Source organism: Leiobunum rupestre, chromosome 3 (assembly GCF_980474605.1).
Source record: "Leiobunum rupestre chromosome 3, qqLeiRupe1.1.hap1, whole genome shotgun sequence".
NCBI lineage: Eukaryota > Metazoa > Arthropoda > Arachnida > Opiliones > Sclerosomatidae > Leiobunum > Leiobunum rupestre.
In genome coordinates, this window is record NC_143386.1 from 21535620 (window position 1) to 21557990 (window position 22371).

The following is a 22371-nucleotide window of genomic DNA, read 5'->3' on the forward strand; positions in this document are numbered from 1 at the left end:
TCTACTAGCCCCCTGTAATGAATTTATTTATTTCTTGATGCGCTATTGCTTTATATCAGTAGCGCATACGGGCAAGTCATTATTATACCCATAAAATGCGAAAAACAATTTTTTTATTTAAATCTAAAATTATGCCAATATTAAACTGAAAATAAAAGTTCACGAAATGGGGGTAAAATTACTCGAGGATTTCTATCTCGACAATTTCTCTTGACGTGTTATATCATTTTGTGAAAAAAAAAAGAGTAATTCACCACGTTACTGGAAATCAACGTATAGTTAGATACTTCCAAATCTTCCCCCGTATTTCAAATTATTATCGTTGAAATCAAACACAACAATGTTAATTTGTCTTTATAATGAAAATACGTTTTTAATAGTGTTTTGCATAATACATACATTTATTCGCCACCTTTCAGGTTCCATTTGAGGAAGTAAAAAGTGTTCTGAAAATTGGGGAAAGTACCTTAATTTCAAAACCCAATCTCTCACTCGGCGAAATCGGTACAACGCTATAGGGCGATAGAAGATTTCCCCTAATTTGTGCAATTTGTTGTTTAGCAGAATCAGCTTTGATACAGCATTTCAAATAACACAGGTTTACAGGTCCAAAACCACTTTATTCATTATTTGGACCAGTTTTTATTTAAAAATAGGGGGTCCACCAGTTCTCGGGACCTGTTTTAGGTGGGGCGGCGGAGTGGTTAGCACTTTCGCCTCGCAGCAAAAGGAGCCGGGTTCGATCCCAGCTTGTGGCACTGGGTGAAAACTCGGCTACTTTTGCCAAATTTCAACTAGCAATTTTCCAAGCAGTGGCGTAGCTAGGAAAATTGGGCCCTGTGACATGTGAATTTTTGTGCGTTCCAAAGTACGCGATTGGGTGCGTCGGCCTATTTACGTCACTAACTTCCAATATCGTGATAATTACATCACGGTAATACTCTCTATAAAAATGTACTCGTATACCGCATTGGCTGCATTGGCGTATTTACGCCACTGTTTCCAAGTGCGCAACCGGCCCAGTAACTTATGTTTGCTGTTCGGTGACTATGATAAAGATATTAAGAATATTTTTCAAATGAGACCAGTTGTTAAATAAATAGGGCAAGGGTAACTTGTCCTTAGGACTAGTTTTTTATTATTATTATTGTCGGGGTTACTGGTCCCAACCTTATTTCCAACTTCCAAGGCTGCTATGATATAACTTAGATAGAATTCGACTTCCGCTAATCTCCAAATTTTACATAAGCACGGTAGAAGGGTCCCATATTATACACAGTATTTTACTAAACTTGGAAGGCTCCTACAGAATATTCGCACTAAAGGTCATTCAACAGTGCTCCTAGTGACGAATCGTTTTTCACGTGCTTAAATGATCTTGTAAAATGTTCATTAGCATCGCACCGTTGTGTCTAAAATTGTAAACATCCTAAGTTTCTAGTTTTAACGATTCACGAGAATAAGCAAATGTTATACGCGTTTGTTTTAATTTCCGGATTTTCATCGGAAAATTAACATTAGACAAACTCTGTCAGACTTTTTGGAACAAACTTCTTCAACTGCTACACATAGAATTCAGAAATGTAACTAAGGTAAGTGTAAGAATATTTATATAAGGTTTATATAACAGCAATCAGTGGGTTTGTTAAATAAAATTGCATTGAATTACATAAAAATTAAAATAACATATATCAAAATTGTCCATCAAGATTTTTCATTTTCGAGAGATTCGAACGCTGAATTCTCGTTGAGTAAGGTTGGACATACACCTCTTTTTCGCCACCATTTCGGAAATGCAGCCAGTTAGTATGCATTTGAGAATCCATCGGTCCCCATTTCGGGTGAGGTTGAAAAGATGTTTTTATTGCCTGTTGAAATTATGATAGAAAAATTAATATTTAGATTAACTAATCGGGACTAAAACGAGTCTATTGTAAGTGGCGCCATCCTCTACGGCGGTAGCATCTATGATATAGCGTCTGCTATTGTCAAATTGGATAAAAATGCCTAAATGTGGCTTTCCTTAATACTCTGTATTACCATATAGCTGACATTTCATCAATCATAACACAAATAGACGTAATTGTTGTCAATACGGTACCTATAATTTTATAATACATTGAAAAGAGGGCGTAATGATAGCTTTCGGTCACAAATAAGTAATACAATGATAAAATTTGGCGAGTATGGTTGGCCCAAGCGTACTCGGGTTAACACTTATTTCAAATCTATTAGTGGGAATTTTATAACGTCACTTCACAACTATATAGGTGCCGTGCATATAAAAATAATAGCTTTTAATTATTATAATAATACCTATCTCTATTTACAGGGGCATTTTCATAATACAGGTGGAAATGATAGAGCCGACACTTACTATCCTATCAATATCAACACTGAAATTGAATCTAGGTGGCGCTGAGGTGTTAAAGTTTTATTGTGTCATTGATTGTGTTAATATTTCATTTATAATGTTGCTATATTTTGAAAAATACTCACTTAACGTAAGTCACCTTGGCTATCTATAGCAAAAACACGACCTTCTGAGTAGTGGTGATTTAGAATTACGAGATAAAAATCTATAGCCAATAGTTTCTTGAATATGACGACGAGCACATTTTAAAACCAATTTTTTTGTGAAGCAATTAGCCTTTTCAGATTACATAGAGCCACGTAGCGTTCAACGTGAGAAGTTCATAAAGTGCTGGATTATCGTCTGCTAGCAGATGCTTTGTGCTTAGCCGCGGCCAACTTTGACACTCGCGCAATATCGGCCAACCCACTCGTTGAAATTGTTAACCTACGAACAAAAATATATCTCGGCGTCGAGCGCCCCTAGCGGAAAATTATTTTTAGAATAGTTTTTGCATTGAAGTAAATATAAAAACGAGCGTAGCGTGGAACGTAGCTAGTTTATAGCATGGTTTATAATGGGAAAATCCTTGTTCATGGAGTTTCGGCGAATGGGTTTACCGCTATTGCGCGAGTGTCAAAGTTGGCAGTGCCTTAGCAGACGAAAATCCAGCGGTTTACGAAATTCTCACGTTGGCTGCTAAGTGTCCCTATCTAAACTGAAAAGGCTAATTGTATTGCTACTCGGTGTATAATTGCGTTCCTAGGAATGTTGATGGCCAGCGGTTTCGTTACTCAAGCTTTACTTACCCTGCTGGCCAGCAGCGGAAATTCGTTGTAGGGGCAGTGTCGAAACAAATCTATCAATTTAGCTGCTCCAAATCTACGAAATAAAATCTTACTAATAGTAATCCTTTCTCTCGGTGTTTATATATTTCAATAAAAATCCAGAGGGGAATCTGTAGCATTGCAATGGCCGCTAAACCCCATCCTAAGGCGTTCCCCCATCCGGGAATTCCCGTCTTCTCTTCATTGGCAACCACAACGTTGCCGTAAATGAATATCACCTGAAATATAAGAAATAATTTATTCAATCTTTATACAACCAAAGCTACTGATTTGTTTTTCCGAGTTACCCATGGGCGTAGCTTTGACTGAATTACTGGCTACACTATGGTTTTAATCTGGTTTAATTAAGATATATTTTTATATTTATTCAGATTTGATTTTAGAAGGAAGCTACCGATTTGGTTTTATTCAATTTAATTACGATTTAGTCACACGGGTGTACTAACAATCTATCCTTTGGTAATTTTTCCCGAGGTATTAGCAAATATCCTGATACTTCTCAAATATTTCAGAGATTTTACATATTTCCAATATTTTACAAACATGTCGAATATTGGTCAAACCAGTCCAATATCGCTCAAACATGTCCAATATTTCTCAAATATTTCGAGTATTTCTCAAATATTTCATGCTTTTCTAAAATATTTCGAGTATTTCCTAAATATTTCGAGTATTTCCTAAATATTTCGACTATTTCCTAAATATTTCGAGTATTTCCTAAATATTTCGAGTATTTCTAAAATATTTATAGTATTTCCCAAATAATTTGAGTATTTATAAAATATAACCATAATAATCATAATCATAATCAGCTAGGCTAATACCCAAGGCACCGCCTTAGGCCTAAGTCATCAAGCGACTTTTGAAGCCATTAATTCAGGTGGCCGGGTTACAATGCGTAAGAGGGTGGTGGCAAGCCCTGCATGCCACGCGTTCGAGCCAACAGCTCCCTACACTAACTATTGCCGTTAACCTCAACAAGTTTTTTCGAGATTTCTCAATATTTCAAGTATTTCTCGACTAACCCCTCGGATACTTCATATACCTCGGTTAACACTTACTAAAAGAGAAACAGGTGTGATACCACCCCAGGTAAGTTTCCAAAACCAGCTTGGTTGGCTTCCCAACATGAAATGCACGTCATTGCAAAGCCTATTGATTCCTGAAGAGAACAAATTTACACTGTTATTAACACTGCGCGCTTTGGTTGGGCATTTATATATAAAAAAATTACTTTACCATAGACCCACATGATCCCAACCACCTCGCAAATTCCGTAGAAAAAGACAGCTGTACCAACGCAGTAATTGTCGAGAAGCATCATAATGTACGAGCCACCCTACGATTGTTCATCTAAGATCAGTATCATTATATTATCCACACCCAAGGGAAGTTTTGAACAATAAATAACCATGAATATCGAACTGCCTATGATAACGACCTTTACTAAACCACTTAAGCATGAAAATTATTTTTTATCTTAGAAACTTTTATTTTTGAAAAAACATAATGTCTGTCCAATATTTCTGAATTAGTACAATCCCTTACATGCACCTACCAAATGTACGTGGCAAAAGATTATGTTTTCTGTGTAAAATTTTAGATGTCACGATTTCAAAAGACATGCAATGAATACACCGACGAAATTGATATTTTTCTTGTAAATACAACAATTTGTTAAAGCTAAATGAATAACTATTGTACGTATAGGCCTATAATCATCCTACCATTTCTTAATCAATTTCGGAGTGTTTTGTTTTTATCGCTGTCGTGTTTATTCTGAGGAAATTTTGTATTTGTGTTTAGATAACTTTTACTTTACTGGTCGATATTCAAAATTTTCCAAAACAAAAAATATATAAACATGTGAAACTTCCAAACCTAAATGTTAATATTGTAATTTTCTGTGTGTATTCTTGTATCGTGTGAGTATTAATGAACTGTTGATGTCGACGTAGCCTGAATGGTGGTTGAGGGGGGGGGGGCACACAATTGAATAATACGTTTCGGGGGAGCTTGCCTTTTGTGCCCCATGGTTACGCTCCTGACTAGGGTAGGTTGGGCGGGGCCTTTTAGCATTTCGCATAATCACTTGAGCCAATCAGGGTCATTCGTTTGTCGTTGACTTAGTCCATAAAATGTTAGCCCATAAGAGCGGTGACGCACTAGGGGATGCTAGCTGTGATCCAATGGTCCTGTCTCCACCTCCGACTTCGGTCTGGTAGAGGCCAGAAACTGGGTTTCGGAAAGGGACCAGGCATCTCTGGTGCCTCGAAGAACTTGGTTTGCAGCTGTGCGGCGGCCAGTCTCCGCATGAGGCGCTGTGACCCTTGCTTCCCGGTCTTTTGGGTTACACCGGGATCTCCAGTGCCAACTGTACTGGGTTGGGTTGGGTCGCAGTGTACCCGTCATTCCCCTAAGGAGCCTTTTCTGAAGAGCACGGCTTTCTACCTACGTAGGTAAAGGGTTGGCTGGAGATACTAGATCATCGAATCTTATTCCCACAGCTGTGCACGAAGTGCAGGCTGATCGTCCCATTGCTGCACCTTTTGGAGGGTTGAGTGGTGCAACTGTAAGAAATAGGGTTCTCTCGCTGCCCCTGGCTGTTTTGTCACTTTCCCGGGCTGTGGAAGTTAGCGCGGGGCATTCTGATGCTTTGACTGTTCCTAGGTGTACCGGCAGCCCCGGACTGGCTCCTTTGAGGGCCCTTGGCTAGAGACTGAAAAGTTGCCCCATTACTGGGTGGTGTGTGGTATGGAATAAAAATATATTTATTATTGCAATTTATTTTAAACAATTTTGGGCCCCCTTGAGCCCGGGGGCCCTCGGCGATCGCCGACCAGCCACTATGGTCAGTCCGGGCCTGTGTACCGGTTTATTAAATTCTGACCACATATCTAATAATGCAGTTCGATATTCATGGTTGAAATGAATACATTCATGGTAAAATCTCTAATCTATTCATGGACGAAATTGAACAGATACATATTGGACCAATGCGTGGATTAGGAAATCGGAAGTTTGATAAAGGACTTTCATTTAAAAAATTAGCGTTGGATGAAGGGGAAGTGTTATACCAGAAATAAATGAACCGAAATTATCAGTGACTAGGCTATCTCGGTAACGTTGGATTCATTTTCCCATTCGCACCCTAAAAAGACGAGTTTTGGTAATCCCCCTTAACCTTAACGGAATTTCATTCCGGCCTCCAGATCTCGAAGAGCTTTGGAGTACGCCACCTGGCGTTTCTAGTGGTAAAATTTTAATAAACACGGACTAAAAAATTTACTTCGGAAAGTATCTTTTACACCAGTTTTATATTAAGTCGATTTTTTTAATTTAATAATCAAAATGTCGAGTAAAGAAGTCAAACACGAGATCCACCAATGGTCAGAGGGTTTACAGTAAAAACGCGAATAAGTAATGAGACCAAAGAAGTGGGGGAAAAAAACTAAGCTTTAATGGGGAAAAAAGTGCGGTACTTCTTAATTATTTCGCCTTGAAGGCCTATCGGCTGAAGTACCGCACATTTCCCCCCCTTAAAGCTTAGTTCCCCCCACACTTTTTGAGTAAAGAAGTATATTTCTAATGAACAAGCCTAAACTAAAACACAAATCGGTGGGAAATAATTTAGTTAAAACCTCGGGAAAAACACAAAAAAGTTAAACCTTGGAACAAAATCACATAGGACACTCAGTGCTATCTTAATATTTACAACATAAGCTACAATCACAATAGTGCTACAATCAGCCGTCCACGTCCATTTCTTTCGCATGTTATGGTAAGCCTCGGTTTGCAGCCGCGATTTTGATTTTTTCATTTTTTTCAAAAATAAGAAAGACTTTATTGGTGTATATGGAAGCGAAGCTGCGAAGGCCTTCACACCATGTGCATCATACAGAAGTATTCAACAAAAGCATATGCAAACAGTGATAGGAAGATAAATAAACAAACCAAAAACCAACACTATTGGACAGGGGCGTAGGAACGTTCTAGAAGTTGGAGGGGGCAAAGAGAAACGAAAAGGGGTCTAAAGAATGGTTTTGAATTTTTAATGGCGTGTAGCTTCTCCGAGTGCATATGTACTTTTTACTACTATGTGAATTGGCGGGAAAAGACTGAAATTTAAACACAGTTGTGGTTCTATAAGCTTTATATGCGTTTAAAATGAGCATTTGAGCCTTTTGAAGATTTCAACAGACCAAAAAGTTGGAGGGGGCAATAACATTAGTTGTCCCTCCCAGCAAAATTCTAGGGAGGGGCATTACCCCCCCTGCCGCCCCTGGTTCCTACGCCCCTGCCATTGGACTCGGTAAAGTTATCGAATACCAAAGGTGCGGAGCCTTGTACACACGTCCCAAATAATCGGTATAGTAATTAATGGGTATAAAAATGGGAAACAAGTTATAATTTATATTCGATTTGTCACCCAAAAATATTGACTTAGATATATCAATAATTTACCAAAGGTATATATTTCTACAATTTAAAATAAATCAAAGTTAATTATTTCTTCTCAGCTTACCCTAATTTAGGGATTAAACCAGGTAGTCTGGAAAAAAACTGTCAACTTTGGAAAATTGCAGAAATGTTTGGTAACTGTTTCCAGACTTCACTACCTGAAGTTTCAGATATATAAATACTTCAAATAGAGTATAATTAAATTTTTGTCAAAACATTTTATTACAAAAATAAACAACTTTTTAGTATAAAAATTCTGTATCATTCTAGAATTGGTATTGGGGAAGAGGGGGTGGGGGAGTTATAATGACCGACTCTGAATAGGCCAACAAAAAGGTGTCGGTTAATAGGACTATTTTTAGGTAATTAACTAGACATAAGGATGTCGGTAGGCCTCACTTTCGGCGGTCGGCAAAAAGCACACTATAAACAGTCGGCCGACTGCAATTCAGGTAGGACATTTCGACTGTTTTTCCAGGAGACTCCCGACCTTGAATCGGAGTTGACAGCTCGACACTTAACCGACTATGCGACTCTGCCTAGTCGACGTCGGCCCGACTGTTTTGTGCTACAGGGGACACTTCGAGAAAAGGCCATACGGAGACCCGTTACAGAATGGATAATTTTGATTTTTAAGATATCGCTTTGTTCCTCACTAGATGGCAAATGAATCAAACCGTGATAGCTCGGGGTTTTCTTTTCCTCTCTCGTGGATTCGCGGGCGGGCCGAAATTTGTAAATGCTTCGGGGTTCACCATCCCCGCTCTCTATGGCAAAATGTCCCCAAAGAAAAAGCGTTCGCTGATAATTTCGGTTCATGTATTTCTGGTTATACTTATGGCCGAATATTCTATTACTTATAGGGATGCACCGATATATCGGTAACCGATATATCGGCCGATATATCGGCTAATTTTTCAAATATCGGTATCGGCCAATATCAGCTTAAGCGAGGCCGATATTAGCCGATACTTCTGGTATTAGAAAAATATTTTCAGGAAAAACTTTAAAAAAAGGCGATACTCAACTAACTAATTAATGGAAAACATTTATTGCCACAACCTTACATTTCCTTTTAAAAAGGTCAGTTGATCGCTGTTGTAGGAAATAATTATTCGCGTCCAAAACGGTCAGGAATCATAAGTGGTTTTTAGACTCCAAAAGCCATAGATCATATCATTTTTTAACAGGTGGTTACGAGAGTAAACAAAAAAGCATAATATTGTGATAGGTAACTTTGTTAATATCGGCCGGCCGATATATCGGCTGTACCCATATCGGTGCATCCCTAATTACTGATGATATTTTTAAAATGAGTTTACGTTGGTTGTAAGAGGAATCCCACACAAGAATGAGGCGACGCTCATGCACAAGGCCAAACGCCATTTCTTGCGTCTCAACGACGGGAAATGATCCCTCACTGCTGTTAAGATCGTTTCAATCTGAGCCACCTGAAAGTTCAAGAAGCTTTCAAATTAAGTGAACAATACCGCTACTAGATAGCGCTGGCGTCAATATCTATTGAAAATACCGCGGTATGTTTCGGTAGATGTTTTCACCAATTTTGCACCATGAGTCGCTTAGCAGAATCATCTTCCACTCCGCTAGGAGGAATGCCTTCGGGAAAGACGCACGCGTACGAATTTTGCTTAAGGCGATATAAATATGGACTTCTGCGGACTTTTCACCCTAAATTTAAGTTAACAGCGCTCCTGGTGGTCTTACTTTATATTATCTCTAATGTCCCTAGCAAACCAGTGGCCCCCCTTTTTAAATTTTTTACGGTTAGCGGGGCCCCTCCCCGAAGCTCGAGGCCCCCCCGCACCGCGGGCCCTGCGGACCATCAGCTTCGCCACTGTAGCAAACGCTAGCGCTTATTCCCATCCCTCTATCGGGGAAAATAGGTATTAGAGACGGAAAAAGTATGAGGTTGCACATTAATCCCCTCCGGTCTCGCTAGCTAAGAGTATTGAAGACCGTTACTATTTATTATTATTTTATATATATATATATAAAGTCCTCTCCTATTCTGGCAATGCTTATCTTCCATTGGAATACGTATAACTGACCCCCTCCGAAACGAGAGAAAACGTCTCTTGATAAGGGACCAAAGTCACGGTCTGTTAAAGGGGCTCCAAAGTTCGGTGGAAAAAAAAAGAAAATTGAGCAAGCTTTTCATTCCCCCCAACCCCTCACTCGGCCTTGGCAGAGGCGGGCAGAGCCAATCGTAAATTTCGCACTTTACTGACTTTACACACATTTTGCCACCAAACTTTGGAGCCCCTTTAAGTGGTAATTTCGCCACCAAGTATGAAATGTTTCCTGTTTAAAAGCATGCACTTTTGTAAGCCAGTCGTTCTTAAATTATAGTGCATTAAACTGGAAAGTTGTCTCTCCGAAAATGAAACAATTTTCCAATTATTAACATCGGCTCACGTAAATGTAGAACCAAGTAAATTACTCCATGTAATACGTTCGCATGATTTAAATTTTATTCGATGTAATTGTTTAAGTGTCAAGGATAGTCCAAACATACACATATATTACCAAATTCACAATTGACTTACGTATCTAAATGGTTAAATAAGAGCAAATGCTTTACCTATTGACTTTAGGCGAGGCTTAAAACTATATTGTTCTCAAATCGAACGCGAAAGCGAGATCCATTGTTTAGTGGCTCCTTCTCTGTAACCGTCCAGTTGACTTTGATTCAAAGAAACGTCATACTCACCGAGCTGCCAAGACCCAATGTGAAGAGCATAATGAAGAACAGCACAGACCAGAATTGGGGTACGTAGGGAATGCTCCCAAGGGCTTCTGGGTACACGATGAACGCCAAACCAATACCTTCTGCAATATAGCGTCATGCAAGCGACTTAGATATGGACGACACCAAATCAAGAATAGATTTGCCATAAGTAACATAATAACAATAAGTATGAGACTTTGATATTTACGATGAGTATCATTTTAATATACGTGTAAGAAATCAATACAGCTTACTGTTTACATGCTATCAAGGTCTTTTACATGCAAGAGATACTGCAGCTACAGAAGAGCTACGTAACGTATACCTGCGGAGATAAATTTGCCAGAGCTTTAACAGCGGAACTTCGGCCGTCAACTATATGCTAAAGATCTTGCAGCTGCAGGCCGAGTCACTGACTCACTTCTGGAAAATCGAGACCGTATTCGGAGATAAATTTCAAGGCCGCGGCAGCTGCAGCGCTGAACGGCGAGGCGTTGACGGCCGTTTCCATTCCTTCTTCTAGAGGAGGCAAGGGTGCGAGCCAGGCCAATGGAAAATGTACGATACATTGTGTGTTTTTTTTTAAACTTCAGGAAATATTATTGTTATTTATAATTACAATTTATAACTACACAAAAACCTCGTTTTTGGCGCTGCTTCAACTTGTTTTTGGTGCACGTATGCCGCTATGCGATTATGGTAAGTCACAAGTATCTTAGTGATAAAATTATTTTAGTAAACCTATTTATGAAATTACGGTTGTAGTGCAACCGTTCAACGATGGCGTCGTAATTTTCGTCGAAACTAAACCTAGTAGGCCTATATATAAGGGACAAACAATAAGTTTTATAGAATGCCTATGGTGCACTAATACCTACAGTGCCATGGGTGGACTCTCTTGACCTAAATCAAGGCCCAGTATTCCTCTTTCCCCTACACCACCTTTCTAATACTGTAAGTAGTATTACGGTGCATGGGTATACAAATCCACAAGTGTCTGTTTTCTATGTCTAGAACAAAATCTACGACTGTGCCCCCCCCCCCCCCCCAAATATTTGCTGGAGCCGCCCCTGACACTGACACTAGCGTAGCTTCGTCTTGGAATCGTAACAAAACTGAGTAGTACATTATAGTTCTTGGTGGTAGTATATTTCGCCTTGGACACATATAGACACTATGTGGTAAGTGCTGAACTAAATCAGGTTTCCTAATTGTCAGACTTATTGTTATGATATTCCTTATGATTGGCACATGGACTTACCTTTCTTTCCCAAAACCGAATCGACATCCTGGTTGAGCTTCAGAGCTAACGTTCCTAATACTGAGAACACAACGGATCCGGCCAGCAGACTGGTTAAGGTGTCCGTGAAACTGATAATTAACGCGTCCCTAAACAATCAAGCAGTTAATAAGTTGATCATATTACTGAATAAGTATAACATTTCCTATTCCACTCATGCAAAATGTATGTTTATTGCAAGATTCTCACGATACAGACTCTTTAGCGGGTCAGTGATTAATTAAAGGGAATATAACCTGCAAAGCAATCTTTACGGAAGACCCCTTCAATTTTTCAAATGTCCCTGTACAGTGGCGCCAAACATTTTTAAAGCCAAAGGCAAGAGCGGCCAGAGCTGCAAGCGTTGGTGTTCAACACCAAATACCTGAGGTTATATTCCCTTTAAAGAGCTTTACTTAGAATGTATTGATTTATATTTAGGAATAATATCTATGTTGATGTTATTATTAGCATTGCTCAAAATCCCCCTCATGCTAGAAGCTAGGAGCAACAAACACAGCATCTCACACATTTTTCACTGGTTAGACGCTTTAGCGTGTGCTGCCGTCGGGAGGGAAAAATTCAGAAATTGTCTTCCCCCTTTCCGTAAAACGTTCAGCGTAAAGGCTCGACTGGCTCGTCCAATGAAATTTGTACGCTACACTGCGTTAGCGTGCTTAAAGGCTAGTTGCATTCTCCTTGTGTATGTTGCTCCTAGCTGGAAGAGTAAGCTCCTTCCCCCTCCAAAATCAAATCGACTCGGGTATCTCATTTGGTTCCATAAACCTTAGGTCTCCCGACGCGATTACAGCGCCAGCTGCTGACGTTTATCCTACTCCCCCTCTCATGCCAGATATGATCGTCTACAAACGATCATTTTTACCTCAACATGAAAATAGATTAGCTTCCTGTTTAGAATTCCACCTAGAGGAATCGGTGGAATATGACCGAACCATAATTTCCTTTATTAGACTGCATCCCTCTGCGAACGAATAGCTCTCAGTAAACGTTTCCCGAAAATAATATTACAGACTTAGGATATCTGACATTGAGAATGTGGTTTGTGAGTAGAGCTCGGCGAAACGGATAAATTAACCGCAAAAATTTCGATTAACTGTTTATTCGTGGATATTATCCAGACTAAAAAGCAATTTAACATGTAGAAATAATAGATTTTTCGGATAATTTGTGGATAATTGTGTGTTTTGGATAAAAATAAATAAAGTGATTAATTCTTATCCAAACGCCGAGCTCTATTTGTGAGCGAGTGTCATTGAATGAAGTGTAAATTTGATAGTGGCATCATAAATTATAGGGGTTTAAGCGTAATTGAGCAGCCATTGTTCAAAATGGTGGATTTTACCGATTTGGTTGATTTGGGGGACAAATAAGAGTACTTAAAATTTTATCAATACACCGAATACTATACAGATAACGATTTGGTTTCAACTGTCAGCAGCGCAGTAAGTAATCATTTGATTTTAATTAAAAAGTACTACCTGGAAACATTATGTTTAAATTCATTGTAGCTGGAGTACATAACCAGAGTTCCGTATCCCACCGCCAGAGAAAAAAACGATTGTTCGCAAGCGTGGTACCAAACCTAAAAAAAAAGAACTTTGTAGCAACTGATATTGTTTGTTCAATATCTATTGATAGAGAGGTCAGCGCACTGCCGGCTTCTGTCTTGCAACTCGTTCGCAATTTTAGGGGTATAGAAATCTTTAACGTATGTTAAGTTTGGCGCCATCTATACTGGTATCGAAAACTAAATATAATATTTTATATGAAACAAATTATTTTATTGTCTTGTTAAAAGGAATATAACCTACAAGACACCAACAGTTTGAGGGATTATCTCAACATTAAACCACTAAGCAGCACGGAAAATGTCAAAATCGGAAGAACAGGGCAATTTTGAAATCCTTGGGGAACAGAAATACTAGACGTTATATTATTTTTTATTACTTATTATATCGTCCTTTATTAAACCGAAATTATATATTATAATAAAATATTAAGATTTAATAGATGGCGTAGTGTACATCTATTAATCCCATTATTAAGTCTACAATAATTTAGGCACTTAAAATAATATTAGTTCAACTAGCATTCGTTAGATGGCGCGAAGAGACACATTTATATTTTCCCCTTTCTGTACTCCCTTTCCCCAAGAAGGAACAAATTAAGAACGTGTTGCACTATTTATAGTACCTGCGCTGACCTCTCCATAAAATGATCCTGGTTTGCCGATGGATACTTTAATATAACATTAATTAAGAAAAACAATGTTATAAACAGATACCTCTGGTCTCAGCAGGTCTCCCCATTTGGGTTTGAAGAAATAAGTGAGACCGTCGATTGAGCCTTCGTTCAGCAGCGCCACAATGAGCAGCGCCACCAAAACGGTGTACGGAAAGAATGCGGTAAAGTAGGACACCTGTTAATAATAAAAGTTACTCGAATGTTTAACATTTATATCAAATCCGAGCAGGGAATTATATATGTATACACTTGGAATGTCTAAAGAAGCCTATGGTGGCCCTGACGTTTCTCATAGAAACTGATGTGGTTTAAAATGGAGATTATAGCTCAAAAGGTGCTACGCTAGATTCGGCTCGTAGTCGACATTACGCCTTGTCTCGAATAGGAGTAGCGAGGTGGAGGAGTGGTTAGCACTTTCGCCTCGCAGCAAGAGTAGCTGGGTTCGATCCCAGATAATGGCACTGGCTGAAAACTCGGAACCATTCCTTCATTTGAGTTTGCAACTTATCTCCCCACTGGTTAGAGAGTTTTCCCCTTGCCATAAAAATGGGAATAGTGAGTTGGCTCGCGTGGTATGAAGGGCTTACTACCACCCTATTACGCATTGTAACCCGGCCACTTGAATTAAAGACGTTAAAAGTCGCTAGATGACTTGGACCTAAGATGGTGCATGAGCTAGCTTAGCTGATTATTATTATTATTATTATATACTACGTGACATGTATTTAACGAAGCATAGCTGATTATTATTATTATTATATACTACGTGACATGTATTTAACGAAGCATAGCTGATTATTATTATTATTATATACTACGTGACATGTATTTAACGAAGCATAGCTGATTATTATTATTATTATATACTACGTGACATGTATTTAACGAAGCATAGCTGATTATTATTATTATTATATACTACGTAACATGTATTTAACGAAGCATAGCTGATTATTATTATTATTATATACTACGTAACATGTATTTAACGAAGCATAGCTAATTATATTATAAGCTCAAGTACCTCCTTTGCGCTTTTTAAACCATTTAAATACGTTATTTTACAAAGAACAAAATCTTCGGTATGAGAACTAATCTGGATTTTTCCAAAAGGTAATTTTCTGTACGTTTATTTTCCGAGTGAGTGCCGTTAATTTTTATTCGGTTTGTGCCGTTTCTTAGAGAGATCAGACAGTCATTGTCTAACATTCGACGTACTTTAAACCCCTGCCGTGTCTCGATTCTTGAACCACTTTTGGAGAACGGTGCCAAGGGATCCTTAGGCATTCCAAGTGTATACATATATAGTTTACTGCTCAGAGTTAGTACAAATGGTTAGGTAAGGTTGAATAAAATGATATTTCATTATTGCACTTTAAAAGTTCCTCGTAAATTTATAGGAAATCCGCCAAAATTGTAGGATTTGGTCGAATGGGAATTCGGTTGTAAGGGAGACAAGCGTTTTAAAACATATATTTAAAACATTTTTAAACCATTAAAACGCTTTAAAAATGTTATGCAAATAATTATCATCTTATAAAATTTCTAATTTGTAATAAAACTTTTGATAGCCAAATTTAGAAACTGACCCCCGGACCTAAACCGATTTAGGCTGGGACAATAAGCAACTTTCCTGTCTTTTTTCCCCATATTGAATTTTTTTTTGCGTTCCAAACGTAAAATTGGCGACATCTGGTGGGCCTTGGGGTAATTAAAAATCGACCGATGTATGTCGGCCTATTGTTGAAGGTTGAAACTATGGCAAACCAGCTGTACTCTAATAACCCGGGTTAAAGTCTCACAGGACCGTTTGAATATTGAGGGCGGAGGCACATAATCGCATGTTTTGAGGTGTAATTTTCAAACGTTTTTGTGGACCTTTAAGTAACCATTTATGAGGAATACGTGTTCTACCTTTCCCAATGATTCAATTCCTTTAATGATGGTGAGAAAGACCACGATCCAAGCCAGCAGAAGGCAAAGTGGCAGTGGCCAATCAATGTTGCTGACCTCTTCCAGGCTGCCCGATTTCTGTAGCACCCGGGTACTGACAAACATTTCAACACAAAAATTAGTCATTCTCCAGTTACAGTATATATTTTTATATTTAAATTTACTTTAAGTAATATTCGGATAAACTTGATAGAGAACCGTTTTCCTGAAAGAAAAATACAGAAAAAGACAAAATTTTTGAACCGTGGCATGGCGACTAGCGTTCCAAACATGCAGCGCTTCCAACCGATTCTCAGATAACACTAGCACCTAGGAGCAACATACACAAGGATAACGTAACTAGCCTTTAAACACGCTAACGCAGTGTTGTGTACAAATTTCATTGGATGAGCCTTTACGCTCAACGTTTTACGGGCAGGAGGGGGGGGGGGGAGACAATTTCTGAATTTTCACCTTCCGACGGCCGCAGGCGCTAAAGCGTCTAACCAATGAAAACTGTACACAAGAAAATGCACGACTTTTGACGGGTTGCGTTCTCCTTGTGTGGGGTGCTGTGTTTCATGCTCTTAGCTTGCACTATCTGAACCAATAAAATAATTGTAATAAAACAAAATATCACATTACTTAGATACTATCAAAGCAGTTGATATGGGTTAAAATGCAAACCACTTACAAGGAGACGACCCGAGGTGTAACACACCGATTTTGTTCAAACTCAGGGGTTTGGTAGACCTTCATGTTACTTGAAAAACCATTAAGGGAAATGTCTCCATAGGCAACGGTTTTGCCATGGCAACCAAAAATGTTTTTGACAACACAAAATGGAAACTTTCCCATTAAATATAACATGGGAATCTGACCAATTTTAAGGGTACCCCCCTGTAAAAATTTTAATCAATTTCGAACTTTTTCATTATTTTTTTATTTACATTTTCGATTTTTAGCATTTTAAAAAATTTACATTTTTTACAGGGGGGGGGGGGTACCCTTAAAATTGGTCAGATTCCCATGTTATTTTCAATGGGAAAATTTCCATTTTGAGTTCGGTTGCCATGGCAAAACGGTTGCCTATGGAGACATTTCCCTACAGAGTTTTTCAAATAACATGAATCTCTACCAAACCCCTGAGTTTAAACTAAAGCGGTGATTTACATCTTGGGTCGTCTCCTTGTTAGTTTAATACCGATAAATAATCTGAATTCATTGTAAACTAACACACAGAAGGTGAGCAGATTTCAGGTGCTTCACAGTTATCGATTTTACATATCCTCGATTAAATTAAATTCGAAATTTTAATTACTGTTGGTTTTGATTTGATTTCAAATGATTATATTTCTACTAAACTTATAAGACAGCGAACTGAATCTGCTGAGATGAATAACAGCGGATCAGTTCAGATTGGTTACGGGAGATAATGAATCAGATACAACTTGAGATATCTGAGAATTAAGAACCGATTAACTTGATCACTGGGCCGTTGGAAGCACTTACAAGGAGACTACCCGAGGTGTAACTAATCGATTTTGTTTCAATTCAGGGATTAAGAAGACCTTCATTTAACTTAAAAATCCCCAAAGTGAAAAAATGCGATGGGCTTTAGTTTTACCATGACAAACGAAAACGTTTTTGACAACTAAAATATTATATTTCTCGATGTAAATTAACATGGCAAAATCAAAGATTTTTTTAAACAAAGGTGGTTAAATTTGGGTAAATATCTGATTTTGGGTAAATGTCTAATTTTGGGTAAATGTCTAATTTTGGGTAAATATTTAATTTTTGGTAAATTTCTAATTTTGGGTAAATGTCTAATTTTGGGTAAACGTCTAATTTTGGGTAAACGTCTAATTTTGGGTAAACGTTTAATTTTGGGTAAATGTCTAATTTTGGGTAAACGTCTAATTTTGGGTAAGTATTAAATTTGGATAATTATTTAAATTTCAGTAATAATTTGGGTAAATATTTTAATTCAGAAAAGTATGTAAATTTGTGTAAATATTTTAATTCAGGTAAGTATGTAAATTTTGGAAAATATTTTAATTCGGGTAAATATCTAAATTTGGTAAATACTTAAATTGAATTAAGGTATGAATTTAAATGTGGTAAATTTCTTAAATTGAATTTAGGTAAGAATTTAAATTCGGGTAAGTATTTAAATTTGAGTAAGTATTTAAAATTGGGTAAATATTTTAATTTGGGTAAATATCTGAATTCGGGTAAATATCTAAATTGTGTAAATATTGAAATTTTGGTAAACTTCTAAATTTGGAGTCATTCCACGACAAATCGACCAAATGTTTTAGAATTTTCCACCCTACCTTTTAAGATTTGGATAAAAATTAGTCTTCGGGTTATTCTGGTCGATAAAGCTGAATAAATTTTGGTAAAAATCTAAATTAAAATGGGTAAATTGGGTAAATTTACTATAAATAATTAAATTCATATAAATTGGGTAAATTCATATATGATGTCTAAATTTGAGTAGATTCATCAGGTACTGTAAATTGGATAGATTCATATCTAGTGTCTAAATTAGCTATTTACCCCAAATTAAAAAAATTACACGTACTTAATAAAGCTTTTCGAATTAAATAACCTGATAAAATTTCATCCAATTCACAGTACCTGATGAATCTAAACAAATTTAGATATTTGATATTAATTTACCCAATTTACCTGAATTTAGATATTTATAGTAAATTTACCCAATTTACCCATTTGAATTTAGATTTTTACCCAAATTTATTGGGTTTATCGCCCAGAATAACCCTTATGACTAATTTTTGTCAGAAAAAGGTAGGGTGGAAAATTCCAAAACATTTGGTCAAATTGTCTTGGAATGACCCCAAATTTAGAAGTTTACCAAAATGTAGATATTTACCCAACTTCAGATATTTACCCAAATTCAGATATTTACACAAATTCAGATATTTACACAAATTCAAATATTTACCCAAATTAAAATACTTACCCAAATTTTGATATTTACCCAACTTCAGATATTTACCCAAATTCAGATATTTACACAAATTCAGATATTTACACAAATTCAGATATTTACACAAATTCAAATATTTACCCAAATTAAAATACTTACCCAAATTTTGATATTTACCCGAATTCAGATATTTACCCAAATTCAAATACTTACCCAAATTTAAATACTTACACAAATTTAAATACTTACCCAATTTAAATACTTACCCAAATTTAAATACTTACCTAAATTAAATTTAAATATTTAAATTTATATAAATACCCGAATTAAAATATTTACCTGAATTAAAATATTTACCAAAATTTAAATATTTACTGAAATTTAGACATTAAACCAAAATTAGACATTTACCCAAAATTAGACATTTACCCACAATTATACATTTACCCAAAATTAGACATTTACCCAAAAGTAGACATTTACCAAAAATTGGACATTTACCCAAAATTAGACATTTACCCAAAATTAGACATTTACCCAAAATTAGACATTTACCCATAATTAGACATTTACCCAAAATTAGACATTTACCCAAAATCAGATATTTACTCAAATTTAACTACCTTTGTTTAAAAAAAATCTTTGAAATTTTGATAATTTCATGAGAATCTTCGATTTTGCCATGTTAATTTACATAGAGAAATATAATATTTTAGTTGTCAAAATCGTTTTCGGTTGCCATGGTAAAACTAAAGTTCATCGAATTTTTTCCCTTTGGGGTTTTTTAAGTTACATGAAGGTCTACTTAATCCCTGAATTTAAACAAAATCGATTAGTTACACCTCGGGTAGTCTCCTTGTTAGTGATAATGAGTCTACACCGTGCAGCTGGGATTCGGGAAACACGCTTTCTATACCTCAAAAGCATTAGTAAATAGATGAGTTATCTGTTTGGCCGTTTGTAGAGTCGAGATTGGAGGTGCTCTGTTTATGTGGCAAGCAAATGCTTTCGCTTTTAAGTCCCAGACAAAGCGTTAGGTATTAAATATCCAATAGGCGCTTGAATAAAACATTTTCAAGGAAATCGCCAAGGTGCTGTTTATATAGGGTGTTACGGATAAGAGTACCGAAACTTACTATTTGCATTCTATGGGTCTCTATGAGTAAAAAATGTCTAATAAACAGGGTCCTAAAGTGCTTCGTTTCAGAGATATGGGCTCCCAGAAAACTACCCCAAAAAACCGGACACAGCGTTAAATCTGGCAAACAATATTCTTCCTTGAACCAAATTGTTTTCATTAAACTATCAATGGTTTTTTATAAACTTTAATAACAAGTGGCAAAAGTTCATTAATGTCCTTTTAGAAGTAAAATGAGTTTGAAGACAAAGCCATTTTAATTTAGTGATATGATTTTAATTATTAAATTTAAAGATACAAATTTCATAAAAATTCTAAAGTAATGGTTTTTAAAATTGTCTAATTCGTTCTGTAGCTAATATGGCACATTGGTCTAGGAACGCATATTACACGGACGGGCTCAAGAAAAATGGGTTAGAAGCTCAAAGATTCAACCAGCAGTAGATTCCTAAAAGACTGGTGTCAGATCAACCCAAAGTTTAAACATTGTTTTTTTTTGTGATTGGCATGTAACCTGGAGAGAGATACAAATAATATTTCGACGAACGATTGAATCTTTGAACTTCTAACCCAATAAGAGGTCTTGGACGTGCCGTATTAATCACAGAACGAATTAGACAAACTTAAAAGCATTCTTTTAGAAATCTAATGACATTTGTATCTTTAATTTTGATAATTAAAATCGTTCATAACGACAAAATGTTTTTATTTTATTTGGAACCGTGTCAATAAAATTAAAATGGCTTTGTCTTCAAACTCATTTAACTTCTAAAAGGACATTAATAAACTTTTTCCACTTGTTATTAAAGTTTATCGCCTCACGGATAAAAAATAATTGATAGTTTAATGAAAACAATTTGGTTCAAGGAAGAATATTGTTTGCCAGATTTAAGGCTGTGTCCGGTCGTTTGGGGTAGTTTTTTGGGAGTCCATATCTCTGAAACGAAGTACTTTAGGACCCATGTTTATTCGACATTTTTTACTCATAGAGACCCATAGAATGCATATAGAAAGTTTCGGTACTCTTATCCGTAACACCCTGTATAGTGCTTGTTGAATTTGCAAGTTCTCTCCCCATTGGTTAAAGCGGTTTTCCCTAGAGTTCTTCGGTTTCCCCTTTTCACAATAGAACTTTTAGAGGTTAACGGTAATAGTGAGTGAACGGAGCTGTTGGCTCGCGTGGCATGAATGGCTTGCTACCACCCCCTTACGCATCGTAACCCGGTCACCTGTTTAAAGGCATTATAAGTCGCTAGATGACTTGGGCCTAAGGTATTAGCCCAGCTGAGTATTTATTTATTTATAATGGAAACTGTTTACAAGTGTTTCCTTTTAACCAGGTAGGTTTTTTTTGACATATTAAGGCTTAGCAAAAACACAACGTTCACTTTACAGGTGAAAAGCTTCCATTATTTCAAAAAGCACTATTCAGGTTGTGTCAAAAGGTTATGCAAAAGGTTTAAGGAGTTGTAGAGGGTGAGTTGAAAAGTCTGCCGGTTTTGGTTCCATTTTCCTACGATGAGTTAAAAGAGCAACAGAGAGCTTCAAATTGTGGCCTACTAGTCCCTGGAAGTAGGCTGTAACAAGCACAAAACAAAGCAGCAAGGAAATGCGAAAATTAAGGTTTGGGTTCGTGTGATAGGTAAAAAAGGACTTTGTAAACAACTCGAGGTAACCAGCGTAAAAAAGTAAACTTAAAGTCGTGATGGACCGCGATTTCTCATCACTTTCAAGGAAGAAACTTCTAACATTTATTCTTATTGTAATTTGTACAAAATACACATTTTAATTTCCTACTTTTTTCTTCGGTGTTTACTAAAACTCATTTAAAATTTCTTATTTACTCATTTGTTTTTTGTTATTTATCTCAATTCCCACGCATTCCCAAAATCAGCATACCCCGGAAATCGCATTTCCCTGCTGCTTGGTTTTGCGCTTGTTGCGGCCTACTTCCAGGGCCTAGTAGGCCACACTTTGAAACTCTCTGGCGCTCTTTTCACTCATCGTAGGAAAATAGGAAAAGAACAGAAATACTTCTCAACTCACCCCCTACAACTCCTTCAAATTTTGCATAACCTTTTTAAACACAGTAACTTGCAGGTCCTGCCTCTTGGAAATATTACTCCTTGAAGATGTTTCGTTTAAGCACGTATTATGTTAATCTTTTTGTTTAAATCTGTTTTCCACTTACGTTACATTAAAAGAATTGTTCTTTTTAGTGGTCAAAGCAAAAAAATCTTAAGCTGCTGGAATGTCTTTAGCTAAACTCACGAACAGACGATTTGCTACTATAAAATACAAAACGTCTGTTTAGTAAACGAAAGTCCAGTAGTTTATACCATAAGTTAATGATACCTCTAAGTAGACAAATGGCTATGCTGCCTATG

General features: G+C 36.9%; 1 protein-coding gene across 1 annotated transcript in view; it reads right to left on the minus strand.

The window, feature by feature from the left end:
- Positions 1–1641: 1641 nt before the first annotated feature.
- Positions 1642–22371, minus strand: part of LOC149949801 (sodium-dependent nutrient amino acid transporter 1-like) — a 32794-nt gene continuing 12064 nt past the window's right edge. The window contains exons 4-14 of the mRNA XM_090167927.1: positions 16073–16113; positions 15870–16002; positions 13996–14130; positions 13190–13293; positions 11673–11800; positions 10394–10512; positions 8985–9113; positions 4441–4540; positions 4263–4363; positions 3255–3419; positions 1642–1868 (exon numbers count right to left, since the gene is read on the minus strand). Of these exons, the coding sequence (XP_090024053.1) occupies positions 1692–1868; positions 3255–3419; positions 4263–4363; positions 4441–4540; positions 8985–9113; positions 10394–10512; positions 11673–11800; positions 13190–13293; positions 13996–14130; positions 15870–16002; positions 16073–16113 (1332 nt within the window). The 3' untranslated portion in view covers positions 1642–1691. The remainder of the gene's footprint in view (positions 1869–3254; positions 3420–4262; positions 4364–4440; positions 4541–8984; positions 9114–10393; positions 10513–11672; positions 11801–13189; positions 13294–13995; positions 14131–15869; positions 16003–16072; positions 16114–22371) is intronic.